The sequence below is a fragment of the Aspergillus eucalypticola genome (assembly GCF_003184535.1).
Source record: "Aspergillus eucalypticola CBS 122712 chromosome Unknown BO83scaffold_5, whole genome shotgun sequence".
Taxonomy (NCBI): Eukaryota; Fungi; Ascomycota; class Eurotiomycetes; order Eurotiales; family Aspergillaceae; genus Aspergillus; species Aspergillus eucalypticola.
The window spans coordinates 186,106-212,942 of record NW_020290279.1 but is presented as its reverse complement, the minus strand read 5'-3'; the positions used below and the strand labels follow the sequence as shown (position 1 = coordinate 212,942).

Below are 26,837 nucleotides of genomic sequence, written 5' to 3'. Positions count from 1 at the left end.
CATCATGCTAACCTCGTCATTCATAATATTAAGCTAAGATATTATCAGATCAATGACTGGTTCCATAAAACCAACCAACTATTCGCATCTCATATGCAAGCAAGCGGCGGCTAGACATTTCCGCGTTTACTCATCCAGGCATTATTTCATCAAAGACCAGGACGTAGACCATTTTTGTTCTGCAACTTCTTCTTTTCCGATTCATCCCCGCAGAAGCCGGGCACGGCGCGACAGAGGCGCAATCTTGCGAATGATGGGGTCATGAGGCGAGGTTTCGGCAACAGACATGTACAGCGCCTCGAGCCGTTGGCTGAGGATGTCCATGATTCTAGGCACAAGCTCGCGAATATCCGGGTCCTGGTGTCTTGTTAGTACCGATGCAAACGTTAAGATCAGGTGATTAAACATACCATCGGGTTGACCGTTTGCAGGACCACTTCCAGCCATGTCAAACGCTGCATGATGTTGGTCTGTAGCGACGAAGTCACGGCAACGCCCACAGACAGACTGACAATAGGCGAAAGACTGGTCAGGTAGGAGGGATTCAGGCGCACAAACAGGTTGTCGAACAGGTCGGCCTGCTGGGAGGATTGGAGCCACTACATCACAATTAGCAAAGTCCGTAACATTTTCATGAATAAAGACGCACCTTGACTGAACCCTCTTCGAACCGACCCGCGTTGATCAGTTCAGCAATTTCTTCCAATTCAACTCGCTCAGGAGTTCTCGTGTCAGTAACCGCGGGCGCGACAGGCTGCGGCGGCTGCTGCTGCTGCTGTTGCTGTTGCTGCTGCACTGGTTCCGGCTGGGCCACCGGGGAGGCCAGGGCACGATTAAGTCGCAAAACTTCGCCCTGGAGCTGGGTCTGTGCCGTCGCCATGGAAGAAACAGTCTCAGAGAGTTCTCGCACGAGGGAAGTGAGCTGGTCAATCTTGGCGGCGTCATTCTGACGCTGCAGCTCGAACTGTCTTGCCTGGGCTTGCATCTGCTTCTCCATGGAGCTGGCAACCTTCTCCGCAGACTGCGCAGCAACGTTCCGGATAGCCGGGGCAACGGTGTTGTGAACAGCCTTGGAGACCTCGTTCTCTACCTGGCTAGCCAGCTTCTGGCCCACAGCATCCGACAAGACTCTCATCAAATCGGGGTGCTGGACGGCGCGAGTGACGGCTTCAGGGAGGGCCTGGCGCAGTTCACGGGGAACAACACCTCCGATCTGCTGAGAAATAACGGTGTTGAGTTGCTTACTGACAGCAGCGGTAGTGATGTCGCTCAAAGCAGGCACAACCTCGGTCTGAATGTTGCTCGACACGATGCGAGCCAGATTCTTCTCCACATTGTCAGACAGGGTGCTAGAGACCAAACGCAGGACTTGATCCTGCTTGGCTGCCGAGGCCGCATCCCAGCTACGGCGCTCTTCATCGAAGCGTTGATACAGCCCGTCTACCTCACGGCCAAGGCTCTTGCTGAATTCGGATGACACAGCACTCTGCAAGGCTTCCAGATGCTTACTCAGAACAGCCGCAGAGTCAACAGCCACCAGGCCAGCTCCAGAGGGCGCCGAGGGAGCAGAAGCCGAGACGGGGGTAGGCGTAAGAGATGCCTTCTGTGCATCGCCGTTGGGTTGTTCAGCACTCGCAGGAGTCTGAATAGAGGCAACAAAGTCACCAGTGATGGGCTCAGTTCCAGTTGCAGGCTCCTTGCCCTTGACGGATGGCTCACCCGTTGGGGTGGCAGTCGCAGCACTCTTCTTCTTCTTCTTTTTATCAGCCTTGTCGGTGCTGGTAGCAGTAGTGACAGGCTCTGGCTGTTCTTGGGCAGGCTTTCTTGTCACCAGCTTGGTGGGCGACTGAGTACGCAGAGTGCTAGGACCGGCGGCGGCAGGAGCAGCGGCAGCCTCAGTGTTCATCTCAGTGATCTTCTTGGCGATCTCCTTGACTGCGGGCTTGGTAGGAGTAGGGGCAGAATCACCGTTGACCGAAGGCTCGTCTGCTACATATGTGGGGAAGGTCTGCAGTTCAGCGATGTCGATGAGGCCCTCTTCCAACGCATTGACAGGGCGAATAATCTTGTTGTCCGAGGTCCATCCCAAGTCTTCTTTCTTAATGTTCAAGCACGTCACTCCGCGGGAGTGCATAACGTAGAGTTCGAACAAGCCGTTCTCGTCGCCAGCGCTCTTAGTAACCGGGAGAAGGTCCAAGCTGCGCAGCTGTCCCTTGGAAGCGAAGGAGATCTCGCGAATGCCGCTCATGCATGCGGTAGACTCCGGCTTGGGCAGGCTGCTATCCTTCTCACCCGAGCGCTTGATGAAAGAAGCCTGCGACATAGCCTGCAGGTTGTACCTGGGGGCGGACAGGTGGACGAAATAGATGGAGTTCCGGGTGGGATGTCCGACGACAATGATGCCGGATGCCGGGTGGTAGGCGACACTGCAGATGGCGTCCGACTCGTTCTCATGGGGGAACTTGAGCTCCTGCACAGCCTTGCCCAGCCCAATATCCCAGAGCTGCAGGGTGTGGTTCTGCTTAAGACCCACCAGCACGTAACGAAGCGCCATCGACTTGACATAGGGACGCAGCTTGTCGATAAAGAGCACCGAAGTGGGCCACGACTTCTCGGTAGGGGAACCAGTAACGAAAGTGTTCAATGGAACTCGTACCTCAGCCGGGCCAGGCCCAGCGGTAAAGAAGGCAGGATTGCTAATCGCCTCCCGGATGTCCCAAAAGCGCAGTCGGCCGGTCTTGTCCAGAGAGGCAATGACAGTGTCGTCGTCGCTAAACATGAAGTCCTTGCCGGCCTTGCCGGTCGAGATTTTCAGAGCACGCTCCTTGAAGAACTTCTCAGTGTTGACGACGCGTTGGGGGCCTGCGACACCATAGCTAGGGTTCATAGCAGCCTGTGGCGAAACAACGTAGATGTTCTTTCCGCGGCCAATGGCAAAGAAACCAGGATGGCGAGAGCTCCGTTTGGCCCGCGTTTTCAGCTGGCCGCCCGAAGTGTTCTCGTCCGAGGCCGGGAAAGGTGGGAAAATGAGGCTCTCGCTCTCGAGAGCGTCCAGTTCGAAAAGATCCTTATCGGCGCGCGAGATCAAGGCCCAGTAGACTGCACCGCTCACGCCAATACCAAGGAGCGCCTGCTCCTCGGTGCTGCGGCCAGTTACCGCCTGCGAAGTACAGACAGCAACGTTGAACACGCGGTCACGAGCGGAGCGGAACACTTGCTTGTCACTTCCGTCGTCCTGGCGAATGATACGCATGCCTCCATTCTTTGCCAATGCATAGACGATGTAGTCGGAAGTAGCGGACGTCAAAGAGCGATCAAGCTGATCGAAGTCCTTCTTAAGCCGAGCGATGTCCATGATGCCGTCATCCCGCAGAGTTGCAAGTTTCCCAGTGTGGGCCTTGACGATGATGGAGATGAAGGGCTTCAGAGGGAAGTTATGCACGGAGACGACACGCTCTTCCTCCTTCTCAGCGCTGTCCTCCGCGCTCTCCCAGCTGTCGGCCAGCGCATCGCCGCTGCCACTCTGAGAAGTCTCCTTCGCAGCAGCGGACGGGGCGGTGCCTTCAGTTTCTTCCTTGTCGGTCTTGTTGTTGACAGGTTCAGTGTCCTCCTTCGCCTCAGCCGCCGTCTCGCGCAGGTGAGAAGCAACAGACGAAATAACTGCCTGAGCGCTCTCTTCCTGAGCTGACGCGATCTGAGACACCTGCTGCTCCGCAGACTTGGAAGCAGCAGTATCCACCTCACGGCTGATTTCCTCCACGAGCTTGTCAACCACTTGCGTAACAGCTTCCTTCTGCTCCTCGGCCAGAGCGGGCGATGCGGCGCGTTTATCCTCGGTGGACTCCACGGAGTTGGGCGCCGGCGCGTTCTCAGCCTTGGTGACAATGCTGACCTTCTTGTTCGTCATGATTTCCACGGCTGGACTCTCACTCCGAGACTTAGGCTGAGGAGACTTGACTCGAGGGGAGGCGGCAGCCAGCTGCTCGAATGGATTGACGTAAGTAAACATCGATTCCTTTCCAGAAGGCTTGTCCAGTTTCCCAGACAGAGGCTCCTCCGGACGGGCAGCCGAGTCTCCGACAACCGGACCAGATGGCTGCAGGATGTTTCTCAACTCTGCCTCCGGCACGGGCGACTTGATGGGAGAGACAGTAGATGGAGACTGAGAGACAGGTCTCACAGGTCCCTCCGACACGTCCTGAGCGGGCTTGGGGCGGTTCAGCAGACGGAGCAACATCTCCTGAGTATTCTCTGCGGTCGGAGCAGCAGAAGAGGAGCTCTCCGCCACACCGGGACTCGCAGCCGCAGCCCCAAGCTGACCAGGGTGAGTACCCGCCGGTCTAACAGGTGGAGCAGTGGACTGACCCTGTCCAAAGAGCGACGCGACAAGGTCGGACGCAGAGATGTTCCTCGCATGGCCCGACGAAGCCTCTTCCGGAGCAGCAGCACGCGCCTCGGGGTATTTGGGCTGATCGATCCCAGCCATCACCGCAGGCGGCGGCTGCTGTTGCTGAGCAGGAGCAGCCGGAGGCTGGTTGAACTTGAGGAGGTTCAACAGGTTGACAGCACGGTCGGGGTTTTGCGGCAAGGGCTGATGATGCGGCTGCCGCTGCGGCTGCTGCTGGGGATAAATGTCCGCACGCGGAGTGGAAACGTTGGGACTAAGGATATCCGAGCCATGATGAGGCGGAGTATTAACGGGCGACGGGCTATGGATATTCGACGAGACGGATGGATGACGGTAGCCGTGGTGGTGAAGGTGTTGAGGGTGAGGGTAGCTCTGGCCGTCATAGGGCGGCTGGAACTGCTGCTGTTGCTGGCGGTAAGCAGGCTGGTACTGGCCGGGGTGCTGCTGCTGCTGTTGTTGCTGCATGGGAGCATCATGAGCAGGGGTGCCCGATGGCGAGGGACGCGGCCTGATGCTGGCCAGAAGGGCCTGAAGATCATTGGGGGTGGACATTTCTGTCGCTCGCCGGGGTGGAAGAGGCGACCTCCAAACGAAATTCAAGCTCCAAAGGTCGTGCGAAGAAGCTCTCTTTCGAGAGACAACAAGCGAGGCAAAGGAAAGAGAACGCGAGAAAAAGGAGCAGGCAGACTCGCGAAGGAGAAAGAAAAAAGGAATGCAAGCAGAACAAGCAAGAAGACCAAAAGGACGGACTGACTATAGTACACAACGAAGGGGGAGAAAAGGGAGAAGGGAAGGAAGAAAGGGAAAAGAGGAAGAGAGAAGAGAAAGCTCGGCGAAGAGCGAGTCGAAGCGAGAAGCGGAAGAAATGAACGGCGGAGAGGTTTTTGTGGCTAATGAATTTGGCAGGCGGTGTGGCTGATGCTTTGTATGGTCAGGTATGGTATGTATGGGAAAAGGATGAAGGAAAAGGAAAAGAAAAGAACCACGAACCATAAAAACTATCATGATTAGTACTAATTATTATAATCGAGTCATATAATTCACCGACATCAGTTTCACTCACAATTCAGATTCACACCTCACCAATTAACTGTCAATCCTCGGAAGTGAGGTACCTCGGACAACCTTACCGGTACCCTTCCCTTACATTTCCCTCGCCACCATCTCTTACTACTCTTACTGTCACTTGTCACTGTCACCGTCACTCAACCAAACCAAACCAAACCAAACCAAAACCACTTTATCACCGATCGACATCATTGCCGCAATTCCGTCCAAATACCTACCTACCCTCACCAACCACTATCCCAAACGACCACCGACAAACCCCCCAAAACCCAAACCAGCACCATGTTCTGTCTCCGGAGGTAAGCAAAGCAAGCCAACCTAACCCATCCATACCGATCTCTCCAAAATCATATATACTAAATCAAACAAAATATAGCTGGCTCCCCCTCCTCTTCATCCCAACAAACGCCTCTCCCCTCTTCATCATCTCCTTCGTGACCCTAACCTACATCCTCCACCGACCCTGCATCTACTGCTCCGCGCTCCTCCTCATCCTCTTCATCTCCTCCTGTCACTGGTCCGACAAATGTTTCTTCGATCTCCGCGGTGACTGGTTCTCTCCGCGCTACTCCACCACCACCACCACATTAGATACCGCATCATCATCCGTCAACGAAACCCTCGCCAGCTACGTCTTCGAAACCGTCAACAGCACCACCAAGGCCCTCGCCGGCGCCGTCGTCAAAGAAGCGCAACGCAGACTCGCCCTGAATGGAACGTTAGCCACGGCGGCGTCGACGGGGACGACGACGACGACTTCCGCGCATGATGAGTGGACGGGTATTGGGCTTGAGTGGTTGAGGAGTCTTTTGGGGAAGAGGGAGTGGACGTTGCCGTGTGTGGATGTTAAGGTGAGGTTGTAATTTAGGGGGTTGTTCGCTTATATTTATATACTCTATTGGGTGAGGGAAAAGGGAGAGGGGATGGAGGTAGTGGGTGATATGGAGGGATTTAGATTTATATGGTTTAGTCTCTGTGGTTCTCTTCTCACTTTGCCCTTGCCCTTCATTTCATTTCATTGTCTTGTCTTGTCTTGTCTTGTTTCTTCTTTGTTGAAAGAGATCGGCATTCGCATGTTGTGTATATCTTCTCACTCTCACTCTCACTCTCACATTACCACCTCCCCCCATCTCTTCTCTCCTCTGCACCCTCTCTCTCCTGTTCTCCTACTGTTCAAGTCCGCAGTCGAGATGGACGTCGATATAAACATAGAGTAATCGCGGTGGACTTGCAGCTAGCTGCATACATGATGCATACTATATATGTCCTCCTTGAAGAAAGACCTGGTATGGAGTGGGTTCGTGGGAAAAATTCTCCGGTGTAACCTGCGGGGCTTTTATGTACATAACTATCTTCTTCAATCCTTGTCCTATCTTGTGCTGAAACGGATTGTCGTTGATAACGCGATACATATAGTAATCATCTTTAATGCTCATGCTGCCATGTAGGTAGTTGTGGGAGTACGGTAGCAATTCTTGGGGTATAGATAGTAGTATCATTATCACCGGTCTCTGCACTCGAGGTCATATTATAGTACTGGTGATATATCGAGCGCGAATCCATAGTCTGCTGCAGATGTTGGTAAGGAAAGTAACGTCATCGTACTAATTACAATGCAAATAGGTATCTAGCTGGAAGCAAGAATTAAGACCAAAGATAGGTAGGTACCGGCTGGGATCACACACTCGTCAACAGGGCAAGTAGATCACATCCCACAATAGATAGAATCAAGTCATAGTCAAAGCATAAAACCACACCACGTCGCATCAAAAAACATCATAAAACGTAAAAGGTATCACAAAAGATGGCGAGAACATAGCCCGTCGTAAACTCCGTGGACGCGTCGAGTATGCGAAGAGCAAAGGGCGGGTATCGAAGCACCGATGTGCAAGGATCGTAGAGAAGTAATATAAACAAGTCGGACATGAGGAGGAAATGGAGGGGAGTATTAATGGGGACAGGGAGCTTTCCGCACGGAGTGCTCTAATGGTATGTACCTCCAGTTGTTATCGGCATAGGCCAATCGTCTTCGGTAATGCTGCTCCAGAAGCTCCATACCGTAACAACTGCCAAAAGAGTGAATAGTGTCTCGAACAATGCGCCGTTGATCTTGCTGCCGGAGGCGTGGCAGAGGTGAACGCTGATCACGTATTCAAAGATTTGTCCGATGGCGAATAACAGGGCGGCAGCAGTCAAGTAGACTATCGACAGGTTAGAGTCAGATGCAACAGAGGAAGATCATCCGGAGATAGTTTGTGAACATACTCATTGGTCGAACTTCGCCCAAGATCCGAACAACTAGGACAGCCTCCAACACATAAAACGCGACGAGGCAGATGAGAGGAAAGAGTTGGTACAGCACATAGAGGGCAATGTTGCGATAGTTGTTTGCCTCGGTTGTCGCGAATTCACCGGTCCAATCGAAAGCCGTGTCCAGGGCGATATAGCCCGTACCGATGAAGAGAACCAGGGCGGAGGCAAGGATTAGACCGATTGAGGCCGGGGTACCGTCGTCGAGGAATTGATAGCCCACCACGGCATTTAGAAAAAGAATCCAGCACGTTGCGGTGATTGCAGCGACATGTGCAGCGGAGAAGCCCTATGCATGCTGATTAGACACGGCAATCCGTGTGAGGAGTCGCACCACTAACCTTGCGCACTGCTGCATCCAGAGGGAAGCCGCCCACAGAGAAGATCTCGCAGATTTCAACGACGATAAATGCCAGCAGAAATATTTGCATTTCCCTATTCCAATCAGCACTTTTCCCTCCATATTCCTTGTCCAATCATTTGTCGCGTACCTCCTTCCGACTGCCGCCCGTTTGCGATCCGACCTGAAGAGCAGGAACAGCGATACTAGAATGGAAATGAACGCGAGAAGAATCGAGCCTGTGGAGATTAGCGCTAAGCATTCCACCATGAGCCTGTCTGGTATGCCATACCCAGATTGCTGAGGTAGCGGTTATCGCTGAGTTCGATACCGTGAAGCGGGCATCCTCCGTACGCCTCATTAGGGGGTTGGTTGTTGGAGACAAAGAGCTATCGGAAGCACATGGTCAGCCACATGGAATGTATCAATTGAGCATTGACAGCCGATGACAGGGACAAAAAAAAAAGGCAACTGGGGATAAAGTAAATTGGGGAAGGGAAAACGTACATTGCAGACGGGCAGTGTGGAATCTCGACAAAAGTCCTGCACATGCAGATCATTCACGGTCAGCTTCTTCGATATTCCGGCAGATGCAGGCGATAGATCAATCGCAAACCCACGTTGAAATTGCCAAACTGTGTCGAACCCATGGCTAAAGAGGCACGAAGCGCGACACCATGCAACCAAGGTCACGGAGAGTAGGTGTGGTCAGACGGTGGTGGTGGTGATGACGGTGAATAATTCGATCGAGTTCGGCAGACCCACGTCGGTCACGATGGGCTCCGCTGCAGATCTGGAATGTGGGAACAAGAAGAGGGCACCAATTATGATTACACAGGCGGGTGATAAGGAGCAATAAGAATTAATTTTTTGACAGGGTGGGAAATTTGGCTTGAAACGACGGGAGAAAGAATGGGGCCAACAGGGACAGAGAGTGAGAGAGACAGGGTGCCCAAGGAAAGGGAAAAAGAAGAGAAGGAAGAGAGACCAGGGGGAGGGGAGGGCCTGAGAGGCCGGGTTCACAATTCGACGTGCAGTCGGACAGTTGAAAGAAAGCGGGAAAAGATGGAGCGGATTGATCGGAAGATTGAAAGACGAAAGAGGAACCGAAGGGGAAAGGAAGGGTAAACAATATCAGCAAGTCGAGGGAGACCGAGGGCGTGAGCCAAAGAATCGTGAAAGCGATAATCTCGAAACACCGGCGCAGGTGGACGATCTGTAGAGCCGGGTGGGTATGTGTAGTGGTAGTTATGTGTGGGGACGGGAACAAGCAGCGTCGTTGAGTAACGAAGTCATACACAAGTCTAGATGAGATTGTGTGAAAAGATGAACGATCGATTAAGATGAGATGAGAGTAGTGTAGAGAGAGAGAGAGAGAGAGAGAGAGAGAGAGAGAGAGAGAGAGAGAGAGAGAGAGAGAGAGAGAGAGAGAGAGAGAGAGAGAGAGACAACGGAGCGAGGAGGGGAAGAAGAAGATGATGATGCTGAGCCACGCTGTCCGGGCGAAAAGCGTCGGAAGGAAGCGAGAGAGAGAGAAAAGAAGGAAGAAGAAGAAGAAGGGGAGGGGAAATGATGGGGAGAGAGATAGTACTAATTCAGTACACAAGAAGTAGACTAATCAATGTCGAGTCTAGCTTTGCTGTGCTGGAAAACAGAGCGTCGAGGGAGAAAGATGGGATGGAATTAGTTCCAGACTGGCGCGGGTTTAGCGTTGAATGGGAGATCTTTCGGGTGACGATGATAGGCAGTGCGAGTCCATCCCACCAGTCAGTCTAAGACTACTAAGACCCAGAAGGAAAGAAAGGCCCGTTGCGCGACGCCATCCACAGCCAACGAATGGCTCCCTAAATAAGGCATTGTCCGTCATAAACCCTGCAGCTGAAGCGCAGCAGATCCAGGAACCAGATAGGCTGGCAAAGCGGGAATTACTTCATGCGGCTGGTAAAGACTGTGTGAACACTGAACAGAGACACAGTCTATACCAACAACAACCCCTATACTTGAACTTCATCAGAGTTTTGACCCCCTGTGGAAAACATATCCAGAACTTACAATTCAAGTACCATGGATACATGTTCTCCCTTTTTGCCATCCATGGCTCGGGCTTTCCTGAATTTTTTTTTTTTCTCCATTTTTCTATTCTGGTTCCGCTCTCAACCCGCGTCTTAGTCCCAGTCATGAATCATGGTAAATAAAAAGGAAGTCGCTAGTCACTACATACTTACGTATTGGGGCTAAGAATAGCAGTTGACAGGCAACATTTTCCTTGGAGCTTGATCGATCTTGCATGAAAATCCGGATGTGAATTGCCGCTGCGATCTTCTTACTTCTTCCATCCTTCGACTGTACTTACTTACTATGATGTGTCTTACCCGCGCGGTTCCTTCGCCGAATGACGCCTGCAGGACCTCCCCAGCCACACACACACACACATATACACACACCCTGTCGGTCAGACATGGTTCAACAACATCTATCCTGTGTTCATTCTTATGCTTCCCGGAAAACTATCTGATGCTGCATAATGTCGTGTTCTCTTGTAGTAAGATGCATGTACCGCTTGACAAACTACGTAGCATATCTCACCCAATCTCACTCATCCTATGGGACTCACAGCCACTGTGGTGCGCCCTCGGAAGGGTCATCAGCCAAGATCTCGGTCTTGTATGTGTCTGCTCGGCTCCCTTGCATCCATACCTTACCTGTGGTATATCCAATTGATCATACTACAAAGGAATCATCTAAAGGGATGTCCAAAGAGCAACATTGCCCTTGTAAAACTAGTAGATGGAATAATCTGCAGGACGGAGAATGCCGTCGATGCCAAAACATGGTGGACAGAAGATGAAGTCGTCACACCGATTTATTTCCCCCCGATATATCGTCGTTGCCTTTTGATACCATCATCCACCCACTGCAACAGAGTCCGCAGATCCCATCCTCTAGTCTAGCACACGTCTTCAATCTTCAACTCCTTCCCATCATGCTCTCCCAGATCCAGCTTCAGCGTCCGCCCGAACAACTCCAGCAACATCTCAAAGCACACCTTGGTAATAGCAGGGTCATACCGTCCCTTGCTGAGCTCATCGCGAATAAAGGCATCTATTGAACCCTTGTCAGCGACCACACCCTTCTACTCCCCCCTTTCCTAAACAGGTTAAAATGGAGAACCTACGTTGAGCCCAAGCCACTTCGTAAAAACTAAACAAGACTCCCTTGTCATGAAGGGTCTTGCGGATCAAATCCCTTCCCTCGGGCGGAACATGGGTATCGTTCTTTCCAAAAATCTGTGACAACACACGAACAATCCTTCTCGTTAGCACTCCTTTTCAATCCCTCGCGCACGCGAAGCGGACTTGAAATAATGAAAGGGCAGGGGGTGGTCCTATCTCACCATGAGCATCTCGCCCTTGATATCCCCCGCCCGGGCCAAACTATCATCATTCTTCCCCAGCCCCAACGTCTTACTATGGATGTCCGTGGCGAAGTAGCACACCGCCGCTTTCACGCGGCTGTCCAACGCGCAGCGATACGCCAGATGTCCACCAAGGCACATACCCGTCGCACCTACACGGCCATTGCACGTGGGGAGTGACAGAAGATAGTCGACGCACAATGAGGCGTCCTCATCGTAAGCCGAGATTTTCTATAATAAAAATCCCTCAGCATGGCCTTGCCCATGTTTCACAACTCAAACTGGAAATAGATATGGTCGACAGGGAATTTACTCACCTTGCTAATCTTCCACTGGTTGCCCTTATCCGTATCCTCGGCATCATACTTCAACGGCTCAGGACCTGTGAATTCATGATAACTCGAGGGTGCCGCACAGATGTATCCCTGTCCGGCGATTTGGCGAGCAAATCGCGCGACAGGGCCGGTTACTATATGTATAGGTGTGATCAATAATGATACCTTCTCACCACAGGGAATCCTCCTGGAATTGATTTGTGAGATCGAGCTTGCGACCTACCTTGATAGATTTCACTAAAGACAACTACACCGGGGAACCGCGCCTTAGGATATCCGGGAATAGTAGGGTGGAACACGTAAATGCCTGAATGGGGAACCAAGTCAGTAATGTTCAATTTGATGAGAGGTTAGTAGACATCGTCAACTGTAGCCGCAGCTACTGGTGGATTATAGGTAAATCTCAAACTCGAACTACTTATGGGTAACATACGCATAGTTCCACTGCCGTCCGCCTTGGTCGGCACATCGTGGAAAGATTCCTGGATCAACATAGTGGATCAAGATGGCGAGTGTCGTGAATAAGACGTAATACAAAGCTATTCAATATTTGAAGGAGCTCAGGACAAGCAATAAATCGTCAATTGAAGTGTTTTATTCTTGAATAGAGCGTTATGGCGGGGCTCAGTTGTTGTTGCGATAAGATTCCCGAAGATGGAGGGGTAGTCATGTGATTTGAAGTTGAGGAAGGCATTGGGATGACAATGTGGAAAGCCAACCATTATATGAGTCAGTTGTGGTAGGGTGATAAATTGTATTTGGTTGGAGCTGCAGTTTGACCATATAATTGGTATCTGCCTGGTATTAATTAGAATACAGTGAGATGCTTGCTACCTATTGGTCGCAACTAGATTCGGGAATACATGAAGAGTGAAAGAAAGTTGAACGGAGACGAATGGAGAAGAAAACAAGAAGCACAATATAATGTACATAGAATGTTCATAATCTAACAGGGTAGGGTGAAATGCGATACTCGAGGAATTATCCTCATGCAGAACTAAAATCAAGACATAATGCATATACTGCAGCGTAGTCGAGCCACGACTCGAGCGCATGGATCGAGCAAATAAAAGAGATTACAACAAGATATGGTAAACCGGTCAAAAGCAATGAAGCTTGTAAATGGTAAGGCCCTACCTGCACCTTTGACCAGGAGATGTGAAACCCCCAGGTTGCGCTGCGAGGAGTGGGCTGGCGCATCGAGACGCTTTAAAAAACATACTAGCCGTGAAAGTCAGCTGTCGGTCTGCATTATTAACACTCGGCAGTGCACTTACCGGGATGAACAGGTAAGGAACCTGTCTCTCGTACTCCCTCCAGGCCTCGCCGTACTTGTTTCGGCAACGCTCGATATCGCGCATAGCACGGTGGGTGATCATGCAGGCAAAGAACAAAGGATAGAACCAAGGAAAGGGGCTGCTGAACCCAGTGATGAGACCCCAGTTAAGTGCAAAGTACAGGTCACAGGTGTAGTGGATCTTGCGTGCCTTGCCATCTGTAGTATACGAGTTTAGCGCAATGTATGACATGAAAGGTAAGATATGAGCAGCACTTACACCAGCCGTCGACGAGGATCTTCGAACCATCCTCAGCCGTAATGGTCTTGGGGTTCTTCAGCGTCTGCCAAGGCAGCTGAGGGAAGGTGCTGCGGAACACCATCGTTCCACGCTCCTGTTGGCGGTAACGGTTCTTCTGGCTGTTGGTCGTATCCCACACCCAGTACACAAAGAGGTAGGCAATGTAGAGAAATGTGAGGAAGTAGCGGTTCCAGTGGTACGTGGCCGGGTCGTGGTTGGCCAGGTAGATTGTGCAGTGACAGTAGCTCAGAGGAACACCAGCGAGGTTCCAGAAGATCAGCATGAAACCCCATTTTTCGTAGTACATATCCCTGCAAACAAATCAGACTGTGACACACTGTCGCAAGTTTCGGGAAGTACTTACCAAGTTGACACAATGCACTCTTCACCCTTAGAGCAGGCATTCGCGTACAAGAAGTGCGCCATGAGAAGGAAGCCAACTTCTCCAGAGACGTAGCCATAGACCTCATACTGTCTGGCCGCGGCACCCAAGGTAACGAAGAGCAGAATGTACCAGGGAAGGCGAACTTCAAAGAACATCTTAAAGTCCAAGATCCCAAACATTCTGGGGTTGAGCTCGGCACCCATGAAGAAGTCGTAGACATGGTGCCCGGTCATGCGATGTTGCGCCCCGCGTGCCAATGCCGAAAAGTAGGCCACGAAAGCAACAAGGAACCCAGAAAGGATAGCGACGCTCATAAGAGGGCCGAACTCGTCAATGATCGTGTACAGCTTGAAGATACCAGTAACATGAAGCAGAGAGGCCAGCACAATGGTGGTGTAGAAGGACCAAACAGCAGAGCAGTAGTAGGGCAGCTGCTTGCCTCCCAAGTGCGGCAGAGGACGACCCATCACAGTGATACCGGGAAGATACAGGTAGCAGATTCCCTCGAAGATGAAGAACACCCAATAAATCGTCCAAGCCTTGAGAGACGGGAAAGCACCTTCGTATACAAGGTGTCCCAGATGCGCAAAGAAGTCCGCCATACTCTGCCCATCGGCAGGGCGAGGAAACTTGCCATCGTAGTAGGTGGCACCAATCCACATGTAGTACATCAGTAGCGGGAATCCGATCATCATGGACGCTACACCGAACGAGCCTCCAAATTCAAAGTGGCCGCTGTAGTCGACTTTGGGGTCCTTTCCCTCTTCCCAACCATCCACAATCCGAGCCTTTTTGACACCAGAATTCTCGGCATGACCATTGGTCGCGAATGGCTTTGACTCTTCCTCCACAGGTTCAGTCTTGATCTTGACGGAAGTGCGTCTCCGGGTTGTCGACTTCGATCCTTCAGCTGTTGAGTCGGAAGGTTCCTCTGACAGTCTGGCGCTGGCGCTGCGGGTTACTCGGCGGCCAGGTGTCTCGATGAAGCCGGGTCGCTCCATTTTCCTAGAGGAATTGATCGACCGGTCAGCCAAAAACAATTACAACAGGAAGAATGAAAGGCTCGCATGCGAAGCGCAATTGGGGTAGACCGAAGATAAGGTAATTCACGACTGGGGTTCCTCACTCGGTCCCTGGTTCATCGTGCCTTCTTGTTCTCTCCCAAGGAACTCTCACTCCCTTGCGCAGTTAAATTGACTTACTTTGGGGTCTTCCCCGTTTGGGATCGAGTGACGGTCATTGTGTGCTGACCATAAGAGGCCTCAGGCCAAGGGTTCTATAATTGATTGAGTATAAGTGTAGGGAAGAATGGGCGCAATTGACGCGAGGAGAAGGGTTAGGGAGATGAGGGAGAATCTTTAGGCGGTCGCAAGAACAACAACAACAACAACATTCAGGTTGGGGATGCACTAAAAGGGAGTGGGTGCGTTGCCCGCTGCGGCAGGATCATCGTCCCTGGAGCTTATTACTGCAACCAACAATAATACTACCCGCGGAAGGCTTGTACAATCCCACAATAATGAAAGGGGCAAAGGGTCCGACATAAAGCACGGACTATCATAAGACGAACGGATTAATTTAATCGATCAATAACTACTAGTACTATCAGGTCATACAGAAGGGTCATGGCTCGCTGGCTTCAACCATATTTTACCAACCAAAACAGACAGGAACAGCAGCCATTCGATATTTAGCATATCACGAAAGCATTCCACGTCGTTGAACTGTCATACATATAGCCCCACAGATAGGCCACAGGCATTCTTTGAGATGGATCCAGCAATGTTTGTACAAACATCAGTATGTTTTGGTAAATGAGGAGGGATGCGTGTGCTTTGGCGGAAGAGCAGTAGTGGGTATACTTTTTCTGCTAATGAAACCCGTGCCTTAATCGCCTGCCGTACAGCACGTGCCTGAGGCTCCGGTCGGCCGCCAAGGCATGACATACTCGCCCCTCCCTCAATCTGCCTCTCCTCTTCCGTTCTGCCTCTACTACTTTTTACGGTAGGGGAAGCTTCAGGGTTCTGGTGCTTCTCCTTTCCTGGTGCTGCCCTCGGGGCTTCTGTAGCCCTTCTTTTTAACTTTCATTGTTCGACTTTACCTTGCTCAATCACAATCCCCCGCCTGCCTCAGTCGGAGGCTGTACCGCAACTCTAGTCATATCTCCGCATTTTCCTTCATAACTGCTTTTTTTGCCCCCGCCATACGAAGGTACTTTCACGCCTTTACCTTAGAAGGCAGAGTGAATAATGTCGGGCAATCCTAGTCAGATTCCTACCACATCTATGAAAGCGGTGAACATTCCGAGTCAGCCAGCCTCTGCGACATTTACTCCATCGTCATTCGATAGCGGCTCTCCGCGGTCTCAGCGGCGCCCGGGAGGTTCTGGCAGCTTTGGAGCTGGCTTGACATCTCAGGCTAGGAACTCAGGCTCTCCTAGGCACAATCAGGCTCTCAGGAGTCAACATAAACGACAGCGGCGTCCTCGGTTGCTGGATGATGAGGATTATAGCGAATCGGTACGTATCTCGAAGTCTAGGCTGTAGCCGCTACACCAACCTCACTCCAGCCACATCATACTGCCCTATTTCCCTCCCTTGTATCAACCCTACCTGATGCTCTTTGTGGATCCTTATGCGAAGAGCTTTGGGAACTTTCCTTGGGATTCCCTGGACATCGCATACACGAAGGGCTTACATAAGATGCTTAAGGAGGGGCCTACGCATGCAAGATAATCTGGGGGTTGTAGCAGAAGTGCGAAAAATGTGGCCGCAGTCACTCACTATGACTTGAGTTATGTCTTTTGCTAGCCTCATCCACTGACTCATCCCTCTCCGCAGGCCATCATGAGATCCACGACCAGTCGCAAGGGACAGACGTCCATCACTCATCTGATGAATTTTTCCCTTCCCCCTCGTCCTCAGTACCATCCTCCACCCCGTAATACTCGCCGCTATACGTCTTGGGGTCCAGGTTCTGGCTACCATGCCATGGACAAATCTCGCTACGTTCATGCCAACTATCGCTTTATCGTGACGCCGAATCGCAACTACCATGCACAAGCGGCCAATGCTGATGTCCATTTAGACTGGGACTCAGTTATGCAGGTCTTGGTATCGGAGCAGACGCAGTCAGCTAGTTGCCCCATCTGTTTGTCCACGCCGGTAGCGCCACGAATGGCTCGTTGTGGTCATATATTCTGCCTTCCTTGTTTGATTCGCTACATGCATTCGAGTGACGAAGAAAAACCGGTTCCTGAGAAGAAGCCACGTTGGAAAAAGTGCCCCATTTGTTGGGACTCTGTGTACATCTCCGAAACTCGGCCTGTGCGATGGTTTCGTGGCCAAGAAGGGGACCTCCCATTTGAGGGGGGTGATGTCGTACTAAGGCTAGTGAAAAGAGAGCCTGGAAGCACTTTAGCACTGCCACGGGATGGAGCTGAGGGGATTGCGCCAGATGAGGATGTCCCGTGGTATCATGCTGCGGAAGTGGCTGACTACGCGCGCATAATGAAAGGAGGTGAAGATTATATGAAAGAACAGTACGACATTGAGATTGATGAGCTCCGCAGGCAGGAGCTTGAGGATGAGCTTCTATTTGGGGATGATACTACTTGGACACGGAAGGCGGTTGCAGCGATTGCAGATGCCAAATCCAAGGTAGAAGGCATAGGAAATCCGCCTGAGATTGTGCGACAGCATGTCCCAAGCCAGGAGCCAAAGGAACCCGTTGCTGCACACTCGCCACCCGAGGAAGTTGCTGCCATGTATGCATCGCAGCATGCATTCAAGTCAGGCCAAAGTTCGTCTGCGGAATCCATTCCCGCGTCAGATACTGGGCCTGGTTCAGCCTCCACTCCGGAGACGTCCAATGATGTGGATCGTACATCTGAAGCTTTGGGCCAGGTTGACTTGAATGCAACTTCTACCCCGAAAAAGAAAAAGAAGGATCCTGGACACGGCCGGAATAACATGCCCTCAAAGCGAGGTCCTACTACCTCTGACCATGCGTTTTTTTTCTACCAAGCTCTACCACAATTCTACCTTTCGCCCTTGGACATCCGCATCCTGAAAGCTGCATTTGGTGATTACTCTTCATTCCCAGCCACCATTCTTCCCCGGGTTGAGCGTATTTCAAGCGGTCATATTGTGGATGACGAGCTACGCAAACGAGTCAAGTATCTCAGCCACTTGCCGCAAGGTTGTGAGGTGAATTTCCTCGAGTGTGACTGGAGAGATGTAGTTGTACCGGAGGTGCTAGAGACTTTCAAGTCCGAAACTGAAAAGAGGCGGAAGCGCAACAAGGAGAAAGAGGTGCGAGAAGAGAAGGATCGCATTCGAGCGGAGAAAGAAGAGGACGAAAAGCGCTGGGCAGCGGCGCGCCGAAAGAGGCCTAGCATTGGCCCCATCGATGAACCTCCCTTCTCCGACCGCGATTTTCAGCCGTTATCGGGCTCTGCTGGTGAGCCTTCTGGCTTTGATATAGGTTCTTCCTCTGCCTCGCCTCCTCCCTCCTCGAGCCCCCCGGGATCTCGCACGGTGTGGGGAACCGTGGCCGCTCCGACACTTTCGGCTCCATCGAGCTCACAACCCCCTGCCGATGGTTGGCTGCAGGGCTGGGAAGAGGAGCTGTGGGCCCAGCAAGAAAGGGAGCTCATGGCTCAATCGGCTGCTGAGGCGAACACTGTAGCCTCTTCCTCCGGCGGGAAAAAGAAAAAGAACAAGAAAATTACACTTATGTCGACCAATATCCAAAGAGGGGCATAGAAGGTGCGACTACCTGTGCGTCTTCGTCCATCAGCTCCTGGTGATCTACTTCATAGTTTACAATCTTTTCTATACGGTACTCTGTGGATTTTTATCAACTATATCACGAATATTATGTTATAATCATATGTGGGGGGGTTGTTTGCAGATACATTCTGGGAAGAGCATGGGTCAGGAGTCGAACGTGTTTTTATGAATTTTGATGGCCATATATGTGTACCAATTACAACAAATAGATAAAAATGATAAACAGCTAGATAGATGAAGCTTTTCTGTTGGGCTCATTCGGAGTCACGGCGCGTCTTTCCAGATGGAAGGTGCTAGTAACCTAGCTCTCTTTCCTAATCAGGACAACACAGTCTCAAAAGAATACTGATCGGAGAGAGATCTAAAGAAGATGAGAACTTTGATCATGATCCAATCCATAGTAGACTACAACAAGCTTGCCTGTTATTATTATTATTCAAAGAGTAAGTATACCTGATTCAAGAAGGAACGTAACATCTGGTGAGACTCTGTTGGGTTTGTTGGTGAATCTCCAGGGCCGGCGATCCTGCCGCAGCGGAGCCTCAGGCACGTGCCGTCCGCCAAAAAAACATCATCCATCTCAGCTCCAGCAATCCACCCACTTCCCCCCGATTGTGCTGTCCGGCCCTTTACCTCTTTCTTCACCACCTCCCTTCCTTGTCTTACTAGCCTGCTTTATTATCTCTCCGACCTCATCTTTCATCCACATATCCTTATAGCTTGACCCCGCGTTCTGCACAAGGTTCGTACCACGTCTCGCCCAACCAACCCTTCCCCGATCTTTTGCGCAACGTCCAACTTGCGTCGTACACCACGCTGATCCTTCGAGCACAAATAGGCGCCAAGCTTCGGTCTACAATTACCTCGTCTTAGCTTCCAGTGTCCCGCTCGGGGCGTTAGGATGGCTGCTTAGACGGGTGCTCGCCCCCCAGTCTGCTTCCTTTCGCTTCTTGACCTCGTATGGCTCCCATTGAGGCAACGCGTGGCTGAATAGTCAAGGCGACTCTACGACTGCCTGGACATGATGAACCATCATATGCCCGCAATGCCCCATGGGCAGCCACCCATGCCTACTCCTCGTCGACAGCAAGATGTTCCTTACACTGCAGCTCCTCCCAACATGCGATCCCCTCCTGCCTACATGGGGTACCATCCCCATATGAACGGCCACCCTCCCCCGGCCGCATACTCGCCCCAGCAATACCCTCAATGGTACCCACCTTATCCTGCCATGCAGCTCCCTCCACGCCCATACCAACACCCTTACGGACCGATGTATGTGTCTGCCTATCCGCCCTCTCAGCCTATAATGGCGCCGGCCCATATTCCTCCCGTCTCTCTTCCCATGCAGCCGAGGACCTCCACTCCTTTACAAAGCACCATGTCTCCGCCTGTCGGACTTCCACCTTTGCCCATTACGACTCAGGCACAGTCTCCCGCCACTGTTCCTGTGTACCCAGCGCCAAGTTCCGCTGTGTCATCGTCCCCCGCTCCTGCTCCTGCAAAGGTTTCTCCCGAGCCCAGGGAGCCTTTCCGCCCACCGGTAAGTGGTATAGACTGGCACGCACTCAGTACTTCGCCTGACATAAATCACCAGCTACCTTGGCTTTCCGTTCCCGACCACCCTTTCCCTGCTCGGATCCCGGGCAGACGTAGGAAAAGCCGTCTTCTCCCTACGTCATCTGTGTCCGTCGAGCTTCCTACCAAGGACCCGCACCGGGCTGACCAGCCTGAGAGACAAACCGAAGTTCAAAGACTGGAGCCGGAACAGTCGCCGTCGGAACCCCAAACACCAACCTTGTCCGCCGCGCCATCAGTTGCGAATTCGACACAACCCACAACTCCATCTTCAGTTGCACAGAACCTCCCTCTGCGTCCTCAGTCGCAGTCCAAGGGAGCCAAACCCACGATCCCGGTAGTCCCCGTGGTCCCAGTCGTTCCGGCGCCTAGTACTCCTCGTCAGGCTACCAAGGATGAGTCGAGTCGCTCGTCGGAAACCCCCAAGTCGGTCAGTGGCACAGCTCAGGAGAAGACAAGTGAGGACACCCAGGAGTTGTCCCAGAATAAGACGGAGGAACCTGTTAAGCAGGCCTCGCCTGCCCCTGCAGCGCCAAAGTCGTGGGCGGATTTGGTCCGGTCAAAAGCACTCGCTAAAGGAGCGAGTGCTCCCAACGCGTCGCCTGCTGTGTCAAATGGCGTTATCAAGCCCAAGAGCGAGTCTCTGGCCGACGTCTTGACGACACTAGGAGACGATGTGTCACAGTATAGCGATAAAGTTGCCTTTCTCCAACCCCGAGGACTTGTGAATACCGGCAACATGTGCTACATGAATTCTGTATGTTTACCCAAGTTGCCAGCACGAAGTGCTACTAGCTAATGACTTTCCTCCAGGTGCTTCAAATCTTGGTTTCCTGCGTGCCGTTCTACCAATTTTTGGATCATATTGGACGGAGGGCGTCCCACAGTTTCAACAGCGACTTTCCGATGATCGACGCATTGTGAGTAACCTGATTTTCTCCATTCTTAGTTCCTCGGTGTTCTTCTTGTCGTTATTCGTCAGTCTTGCTAACCCCTTAAAGGATCATGTTCATGAAAGAGTTCCGCATCATTGATGCTGCACACACTGAGGAACAGCTGAAGCTCAGGCTGAAACCAAACGAGCTCGAGGATTACGGCGAAGCCTTTGTTCCGGAATTCGTTTACGAGGTTATCAGGCAATTGCCACGCTTTAGGGACATGCGGGTAAGTCTGTTTCATCCCCTAATTCATGGGTCCATGCCAGCTAATACGTAAATGTTTCATCAATACAGAGAGGCCATCAGCAAGATGCTCAAGAGTTTTTGGGCTTCCTTTTGGAAGAAATGCACGAAGAGTGCAATCGTGCCGCCAAAGATGCCCCTGCAACTACCTCGGCCTCTGCGAACCCCGAGGCAGAGGTTGCAAATGAAGAGTCCGGCGATGGCTGGCTGGAGGTCGGTCACAAGCAGAAGGCTGCTGTTACGCGCTCATCTGGCCATATTGCTTTGGAATCGCCAATTACGAAGATCTTCGGTGGAAAGATCCGGTCGGAGTTCAGGGTGCCTGGTAACAAGACTTCTGTGACCCTCGAGCCCTACCAGCCACTTCAGCTTGACATTGGAGCTCCTGAGATCAACAATATTGTTGATGCTCTCAAGGGACTCACTAAGCCGGAAAGCATTCAAGGGGACTTCAATTCTTCCCGCGGTCCCAATGTTACAGCGACCAAACAGATCTTTATTGAAACTATGCCGCCAGTTCTTATCCTTCACCTGAAACGGTTCCAATACGACAGTGTGACCAGAGGCACCCAGAAGATCTGGAAAAAGGTTGGATACCCGCTCGACCTGGAGATTCCTCGCGAGGTCTTCCCGCCCAACAAGCGCAATATCATGATGGCGCAGGGTGGCCTGCCCAAGTATCGCCTCGTCGGCGTCATCTACCATCACGGCAAGAACGCTAGTGGCGGCCACTACACCGTCGACGTCCGTCGTCAAGACGGACGTGAATGGATCCGTTTGGACGACACTCTTATTCGTCGGGTTCGGAGTGAGGATGTTGCGCAGGCCGGGGGCGAGGAAGACCCCAAGGTTCTTGCGGCGGCGCTCGAGCAACACAAGCGTGACGGACCGAATGCCAACATCTTTGATCATATTGACCAGGACGACTTGGAGCAGTCCGATAACGAGAGAGGCTGGAGCCAGGTCAACGGCGCCAGCGGCCATTCAAGCAAGAAATCAACCTCAGGTGCAGCTTCAGCACCGTCTTCCGGTGTCCGCACTCCTCTTGGACGGTATGGATCCCGAGATAACAAGGTGGCTTACCTGCTATTCTACCAACGCATCGATTGATTTGGCATTTTCTGGAGAGAGTCAATCTCCAGGAGCGACCGGTGAACTATGAGAGACGAGAGAGAAAACCAACAAGCGCAATTTGCTTCTTTACATCCTCCCGTCCTCTCCTTATTTAGGGAGAGGTCACAGCATTCCAATGCTGCCTGGTGGTACGCCTAATGTGTTCTGGCGCCTACCCAAACACGTATCAACCATATACACTAACTCAATTTTTGTCTGTCGACTGCGCATACAACATGACATCGACCCGGCGGTTCATTAGAGGTCCGTGTTTTCACCGACCATCAAGGGTCGCTGCTGCGGAAGTGGAACGGATATTCGGGGAGTTGTTGGGCCCTTCTTTCCGACTCTCCGGACAACTTCCGTCGCGCAAAGACCCCGTCTTGTTTGCTCGCGTTTAAATCTACACCAATGGTGGGCATTTCCCAGACCATTGCTGTGTGCTTTGCTTTTACTTGTCATTATTTTCCCGTTCCCTTCCGTGTTCCTGATGACATTTTCCCTGTAGCTTATCCATCTATCTCGCTTATGATCTTGTGTGTTCGCGGTGCTGTATCTGGTGAGATGTCGCTCTGATATATACCCCTAGTTTCCTCGCATAGCCCCTTGGTTTGCCTCGCTGATGCAGATGGGTTTTTTCTTGATGTGGCGTGGACGGGTTTATAACGACTGCATGATTTTCCTTTTCTCCGCCAATAGACATGTCTATCCAGAAAAAAGAAGGGCTGTGGAATTTTTGGTCGGCGGCTGGCGTGCACGCTTTATTTGAACGAAGTTGGAGATGCGGAGTCCGGAGGATGGTGATGAGCATGATACAACAACGCCTTATGATGGAGTTGAGTTCAGGTCAAATGATGGGAACTACTGTACTCCCAGATGATTTTGGGCCAGTTGTGGTGCAGCAGATCCGCCCATCATGGCTGGTTATTCTATGTCTGTTTCTTTTCTTCTTGTTTCCTTTTTGCACCATCACACACAAACACAAACCTTCGTTTCAACACAAATCACACATATTTTTCCTATACTCTCACTATCATATTAATGACGAGATACGGCGGATTGCAAAATAGGGTGGTCATCAAAATCAAGGCATGGTTTAGGGTGGGATGAATATTCATTTATTTGTTGATCTATTTCAGGCACGACTTGATAAAAAAGCATGTTTGGGCAATATCATTATATTTATAAAATGATGGGCTTCCATTCTTTCGACCAGTAGTAGTAGTCATCACCCACGCCATCACGACAGTATTTATATTCACTCAGCTACCTAGTAGTCTATGTCGTTAAGTTCTAATGAACCACTGTCATAGGCAGAACGTCTCTTTATACAGTATCACGTCTCTCACTCCCACATATTGTCATGCCATCTATACACCACCCATCCTCTCTATACACTCGACCATCCACAAATTCTCAGCCACACACATGCACCTCAACTCTAACGTTCATCATCTATATGTGCAGCCATTCAGCTGCATTATCACCGTATATACAACACGAGAATCATTCTGTGAATAGAGAGCAATCACAAGAGATCTCCATGCAGCTCCAGCCTCAGCTCCAGCTCGCAACAGCAAAAATTCGTCTCCGAATCCTGCCCAGATACATCTCCAAGCAGACTAAACATGCTGTTCGACTGCCGGAATTATGCTGTTACTGTTACTGCTCTCCTGTGGATTATCCTGCTCATTCTCTCGAACAATCAGGTTAACAGGTCGAGCAGGTTCGTCCGCAGTCGCTGCTCCAACCTGGACTTGCTCCTGCGAAGAGATGGTTCGAATAACAGACCGACCGATCTGGAAGGCGGCCGGGTCGGGCGGTTCCCGTCCTGCATGACCGCGCTTCCGGTTCCGGTTGTTCGTGGGACCTACGCCGCGTGTCGCAGTGCTGTGCGTATGCTGCACATTGGCGATCGGTACAGGGTCAGGTTCAGCTATGGAGCTGGTGCTGAGGGCTTGGGAGATTGTCCGGGGGAGATGGTAGCCGGCTTTTGCTAAGGGGATACAGAGGCCATGAACGATCTGCGGAGGGAGTCAGAAGATTAGTTATAAGGTTGGTGGTGTGTGCGAACTTACGATGCTGCAAATGACCAAGAACCAAACTACGACGTTCACGGCCTCGGACACCTTGGCGGCATCTTCGCGGACCTGACCATCGACAGTGATCTGGTTCAGGAATTCCCGGCTGACCGACAGGTAGAAGACAGCTCCGACTCCGATAGGTCCGAAGAATCCAACAAATGCTGCCTGGTAGAACTGCTCGATTTGGTGGATAAGCTTGTGCATGGCGAAAATGATGGGCATTCGTCGAACTAGCAGGATTAGGATTCCCAAGAATATCAAGCGATAGATGGGAATCACGCTGTTGTTCAGGAACGATGACCACGGGCAGACAGCACCGAACCACATGAAGACCGCCAAATTCAGCAACATATCGATGGTTGGCTGCAAGGAGTCATCCATGGTTTCCAAGCGAAACCAATCACTACCTTCGTCAGCAACCGAATTAATGCAAATTGGTGTAGATATCTTACTCTTGCGTAAACACATTGCCGGCAACAAAGCAGGCCAGGAGGTCATCGGTGCCTATCAACCCACATGTACCGATGATAAATAACTGCATTCGGTTAGCAACGTGGAATGGCCGAGCCAGGACTTTAACCTACAGAAAGAGCGATAGCGAACACAAGAAAGCTCTCCCGATCAACGTAATGCTTCTCCTCTGCCCAGTGCAGCAGCTTACGGGAGAGCCACCCAACTACGATCCCATAGACAACACTCAGGATCACAGTATACACCCAAGTTTCATAGAACCACAGGCCTATAGCTTTCCCAGCGCCTCCACTGTACCCCTCGCCGCCCATTCCAATGTACTTGAGAAGATACAATCCAAAGTAGAGAAAAGGATAGCCGAGACCATCATTGGCACCTGACTCGGCCACAATAATGCGCTGCAAGGGACGAGGCACATTCTTGTCTGCAAATTTCCCCTTTACAATGGAATTGGAAAGCACGGGGTCGGTAGGAGTGATGCATGCACCCACGACAAGGGCATGGAGAAAGGGAAAGTTTGGTACCATCGCCCAAATGATCAGGCTGCTACACATCCACATGGCAGCCATCCCGGGGCCCAAAAGGAGCGACAGGCTCTTCCATTCTATCTGCAAGTACCGTTTGGGGAGCTGAACCCCGGCAAGGACTAGCTGGACCCCGAGAACGAGACGGGTGAAGTACAGGGTGATCTCTTCTAGATTCTGCTCGGAACCAAGTGCATACTCTTGGGGTCTTATGAAGTTGGCTGCATGAGGGGAGAAGATCACTCCAGCTAGCAATGAAATCACTGTACGACGTCAGTCATCCACCGTCTAATCAGCGACGACACGCATAGCCGAGGAGAGATCGGGAGTAGCGGGAGGAAGCTTGGAAAGGCAGGACGGACATGCTTCAGAAAGATAGAATCTCTCCTTGAAAAGGTAGGACACCAGTCCGAAGACGGATATGAATCCTCCCAGCGTCGCACAGACGATGTTGAAGTTGATCAACGATAGGGTAGGCATCTTGCTGTTGCGCTCCCTCAGGTGCAGTGCACAACGTCTATTGCAGATTATGGCTTGATCCCAAGCCAAGGATACCGGAATCCTGAAGGTTTACAACTCGCTATCCAGCTGGAGCGCGGGGTAAAAGAAGGTAAAATGGGGGGGAAAAAACAGAATAATCAAACTAAGTCACAAGCACGTGTTATTCAATCATAATAGTATAGAAATCTTTGATGGCAAGCTCTCCTGGCATCGGAAGAATGTGAAATTCCTCTCCAACAGCTGGATCTTTGACAAGACGAACGTCGTCGTCGAGAGCACGAGTTTCCAGCCCGATAAACTTCAGGGGGGTGGGAGGAAGTAAAAAAAAGCGATACGAGAGACCAAACACGAGGCAAGCAGACGCAGGCAAGCACAGACGCAACGAATGACCTCCAGCGATGATCAGACTCGATATGAGCGACTTTACGCCAGAAGCGATGCGAGGATGCAGCGGTACGTGGGGAGAGTGGGAAGGAAGAGGAAGAAAAGCTGATCGGGGAGAGGAGAAAAAGTTCCCGGGGGTCCCAATTAGTTCCACTTTGGTTTGCTAATGGCCCGTGCCGCTTTCGGGAAAGGCACACCCTCGTGGTATTAATTTATGTCCTACTACTCTACAAACAACTCTTTCTCTCAGCTGCTCGTCATACAGGTCATATCATCTACAGCTGGCCCGGACCATGCCAAGTAAGGCATCAATTCATGCTGCAGTTCTAGGTCAAATTTTCCTCCCGCCCGGGGGAGAACACGTCATTTC

The 26,837-nt window shown here is 51.5% G+C and overlaps 8 protein-coding genes across 8 annotated transcripts; 4 read left to right on the top strand and 4 right to left on the bottom strand.

The window, feature by feature from the left end:
- Positions 1 to 15: 15 nt before the first annotated feature.
- On the bottom strand, positions 16 to 5,232 carry BO83DRAFT_354925 (uncharacterized protein). Its single transcript, XM_025529121.1, has 3 exons — positions 650 to 5,232; positions 411 to 599; positions 16 to 357 (listed from the first exon to the last, which is right to left on the bottom strand). The coding sequence occupies exons 1-3, from the start codon at positions 4,958 to 4,960 to the stop codon at positions 202 to 204; spliced, it is 4,656 nt and encodes a 1,551-aa protein (XP_025390974.1). The 5' UTR covers positions 4,961 to 5,232; the 3' UTR covers positions 16 to 201.
- Positions 5,233 to 5,758: 526 nt separating this feature from the next.
- On the top strand, positions 5,759 to 6,339 carry BO83DRAFT_424174 (uncharacterized protein; the record flags this gene model as incomplete). The annotated part of the gene is made up of 2 exons (XM_025535145.1): positions 5,759 to 5,775; positions 5,853 to 6,339. 2 exons carry the CDS (start codon positions 5,759 to 5,761, stop codon positions 6,337 to 6,339), a joined length of 504 nt encoding a protein of 167 aa, XP_025390973.1.
- Positions 6,340 to 7,217: 878 nt separating this feature from the next.
- BO83DRAFT_196381 (chitin synthase export chaperone) lies at positions 7,218 to 8,907 on the bottom strand. The gene is made up of 7 exons (XM_025526599.1): positions 8,747 to 8,907; positions 8,634 to 8,669; positions 8,419 to 8,515; positions 8,278 to 8,365; positions 8,128 to 8,221; positions 7,742 to 8,075; positions 7,218 to 7,677 (listed from the first exon to the last, which is right to left on the bottom strand). Exons 1-7 carry the CDS (start codon positions 8,774 to 8,776, stop codon positions 7,460 to 7,462), a joined length of 897 nt encoding a protein of 298 aa, XP_025390972.1. The 5' UTR covers positions 8,777 to 8,907; the 3' UTR covers positions 7,218 to 7,459.
- Positions 8,908 to 11,073: 2,166 nt separating this feature from the next.
- On the bottom strand, positions 11,074 to 15,078 carry BO83DRAFT_396303 (uncharacterized protein; the record flags this gene model as incomplete). The annotated part of the gene is made up of 10 exons (XM_025533126.1): positions 11,074 to 11,228; positions 11,302 to 11,413; positions 11,521 to 11,772; positions 11,859 to 12,010; positions 12,100 to 12,183; positions 12,310 to 12,331; positions 13,136 to 13,371; positions 13,433 to 13,764; positions 13,818 to 14,843; positions 15,041 to 15,078. 10 exons carry the CDS (start codon positions 15,076 to 15,078, stop codon positions 11,074 to 11,076), a joined length of 2,409 nt encoding a protein of 802 aa, XP_025390971.1.
- Positions 15,079 to 16,087: 1,009 nt separating this feature from the next.
- On the top strand, positions 16,088 to 18,604 carry BO83DRAFT_396302 (RING-type E3 ubiquitin transferase MAG2; the record flags this gene model as incomplete). Its single annotated transcript, XM_025533125.1, has 2 exons — positions 16,088 to 16,357; positions 16,679 to 18,604. The coding sequence occupies 2 exons, from the start codon at positions 16,088 to 16,090 to the stop codon at positions 18,602 to 18,604; spliced, it is 2,196 nt and encodes a 731-aa protein (XP_025390970.1).
- A 1,072-nt stretch (positions 18,605 to 19,676) lies between these two features.
- Positions 19,677 to 22,500, top strand: BO83DRAFT_385937 (mRNA-binding ubiquitin-specific protease UBP3; the record flags this gene model as incomplete). The annotated part of the gene is made up of 5 exons (XM_025532647.1): positions 19,677 to 20,174; positions 20,229 to 20,966; positions 21,023 to 21,129; positions 21,211 to 21,373; positions 21,442 to 22,500. 5 exons carry the CDS (start codon positions 19,677 to 19,679, stop codon positions 22,498 to 22,500), a joined length of 2,565 nt encoding a protein of 854 aa, XP_025390969.1.
- A 554-nt stretch (positions 22,501 to 23,054) lies between these two features.
- Positions 23,055 to 23,708, top strand: BO83DRAFT_196178 (uncharacterized protein). Its single transcript, XM_025526598.1, has one exon. The coding sequence runs from the start codon at positions 23,205 to 23,207 to the stop codon at positions 23,571 to 23,573; it is 369 nt and encodes a 122-aa protein (XP_025390968.1). The 5' UTR covers positions 23,055 to 23,204; the 3' UTR covers positions 23,574 to 23,708.
- Positions 23,709 to 23,721: 13 nt separating this feature from the next.
- BO83DRAFT_375766 (putative Na/H antiporter) lies at positions 23,722 to 26,550 on the bottom strand. Its single transcript, XM_025530542.1, has 5 exons — positions 25,945 to 26,550; positions 25,172 to 25,845; positions 25,040 to 25,122; positions 24,582 to 24,990; positions 23,722 to 24,527 (listed from the first exon to the last, which is right to left on the bottom strand). Exons 1-5 carry the CDS (start codon positions 26,060 to 26,062, stop codon positions 24,126 to 24,128), a joined length of 1,686 nt encoding a protein of 561 aa, XP_025390967.1. The 5' UTR covers positions 26,063 to 26,550; the 3' UTR covers positions 23,722 to 24,125.
- Positions 26,551 to 26,837: the final 287 nt, after the last annotated feature.

What these genes read in the sequence shown, in the direction of transcription:
- BO83DRAFT_354925 (XM_025529121.1), bottom strand. Translation starts at nt 4,960, where the DNA reads ATGTCCACCCCCAATGATCTTCAGGCCCTTCTGGCCAGCATCAGGCCG. An exon ending in TCGAAGAGGGTTCAGTCAAG is followed by an intron (nt 600 to 649) that starts GTGCGTCTTTAT and finishes ATTGTGATGTAG; the next exon opens with TGGCTCCAATCCTCCCAGCA. An exon ending in TGCAAACGGTCAACCCGATG is followed by an intron (nt 358 to 410) that starts GTATGTTTAATC and finishes ACAAGACACCAG; the next exon opens with GACCCGGATATTCGCGAGCT.
- BO83DRAFT_196178 (XM_025526598.1), top strand. Translation starts at nt 23,205, where the DNA reads ATGTCTATCCAGAAAAAAGAAGGGCTGTGGAATTTTTGGTCGGCGGCT.
- BO83DRAFT_375766 (XM_025530542.1), bottom strand. Translation starts at nt 26,062, where the DNA reads ATGCCTACCCTATCGTTGATCAACTTCAACATCGTCTGTGCGACGCTG. An exon ending in ATTCTATCTTTCTGAAGCAT is followed by an intron (nt 25,846 to 25,944) that starts GTCCGTCCTGCC and finishes GACGTCGTACAG; the next exon opens with TGATTTCATTGCTAGCTGGA. An exon ending in GGCAATGTGTTTACGCAAGA is followed by an intron (nt 24,991 to 25,039) that starts GTAAGATATCTA and finishes TGACGAAGGTAG; the next exon opens with TGATTGGTTTCGCTTGGAAA.
- BO83DRAFT_196381 (XM_025526599.1), bottom strand. Translation starts at nt 8,776, where the DNA reads ATGGGTTCGACACAGTTTGGCAATTTCAAC. An exon ending in CCGCTACCTCAGCAATCTGG is followed by an intron (nt 8,366 to 8,418) that starts GTATGGCATACC and finishes TAATCTCCACAG; the next exon opens with GCTCGATTCTTCTCGCGTTC. An exon ending in TGGATGCAGCAGTGCGCAAG is followed by an intron (nt 8,076 to 8,127) that starts GTTAGTGGTGCG and finishes CAGCATGCATAG; the next exon opens with GGCTTCTCCGCTGCACATGT.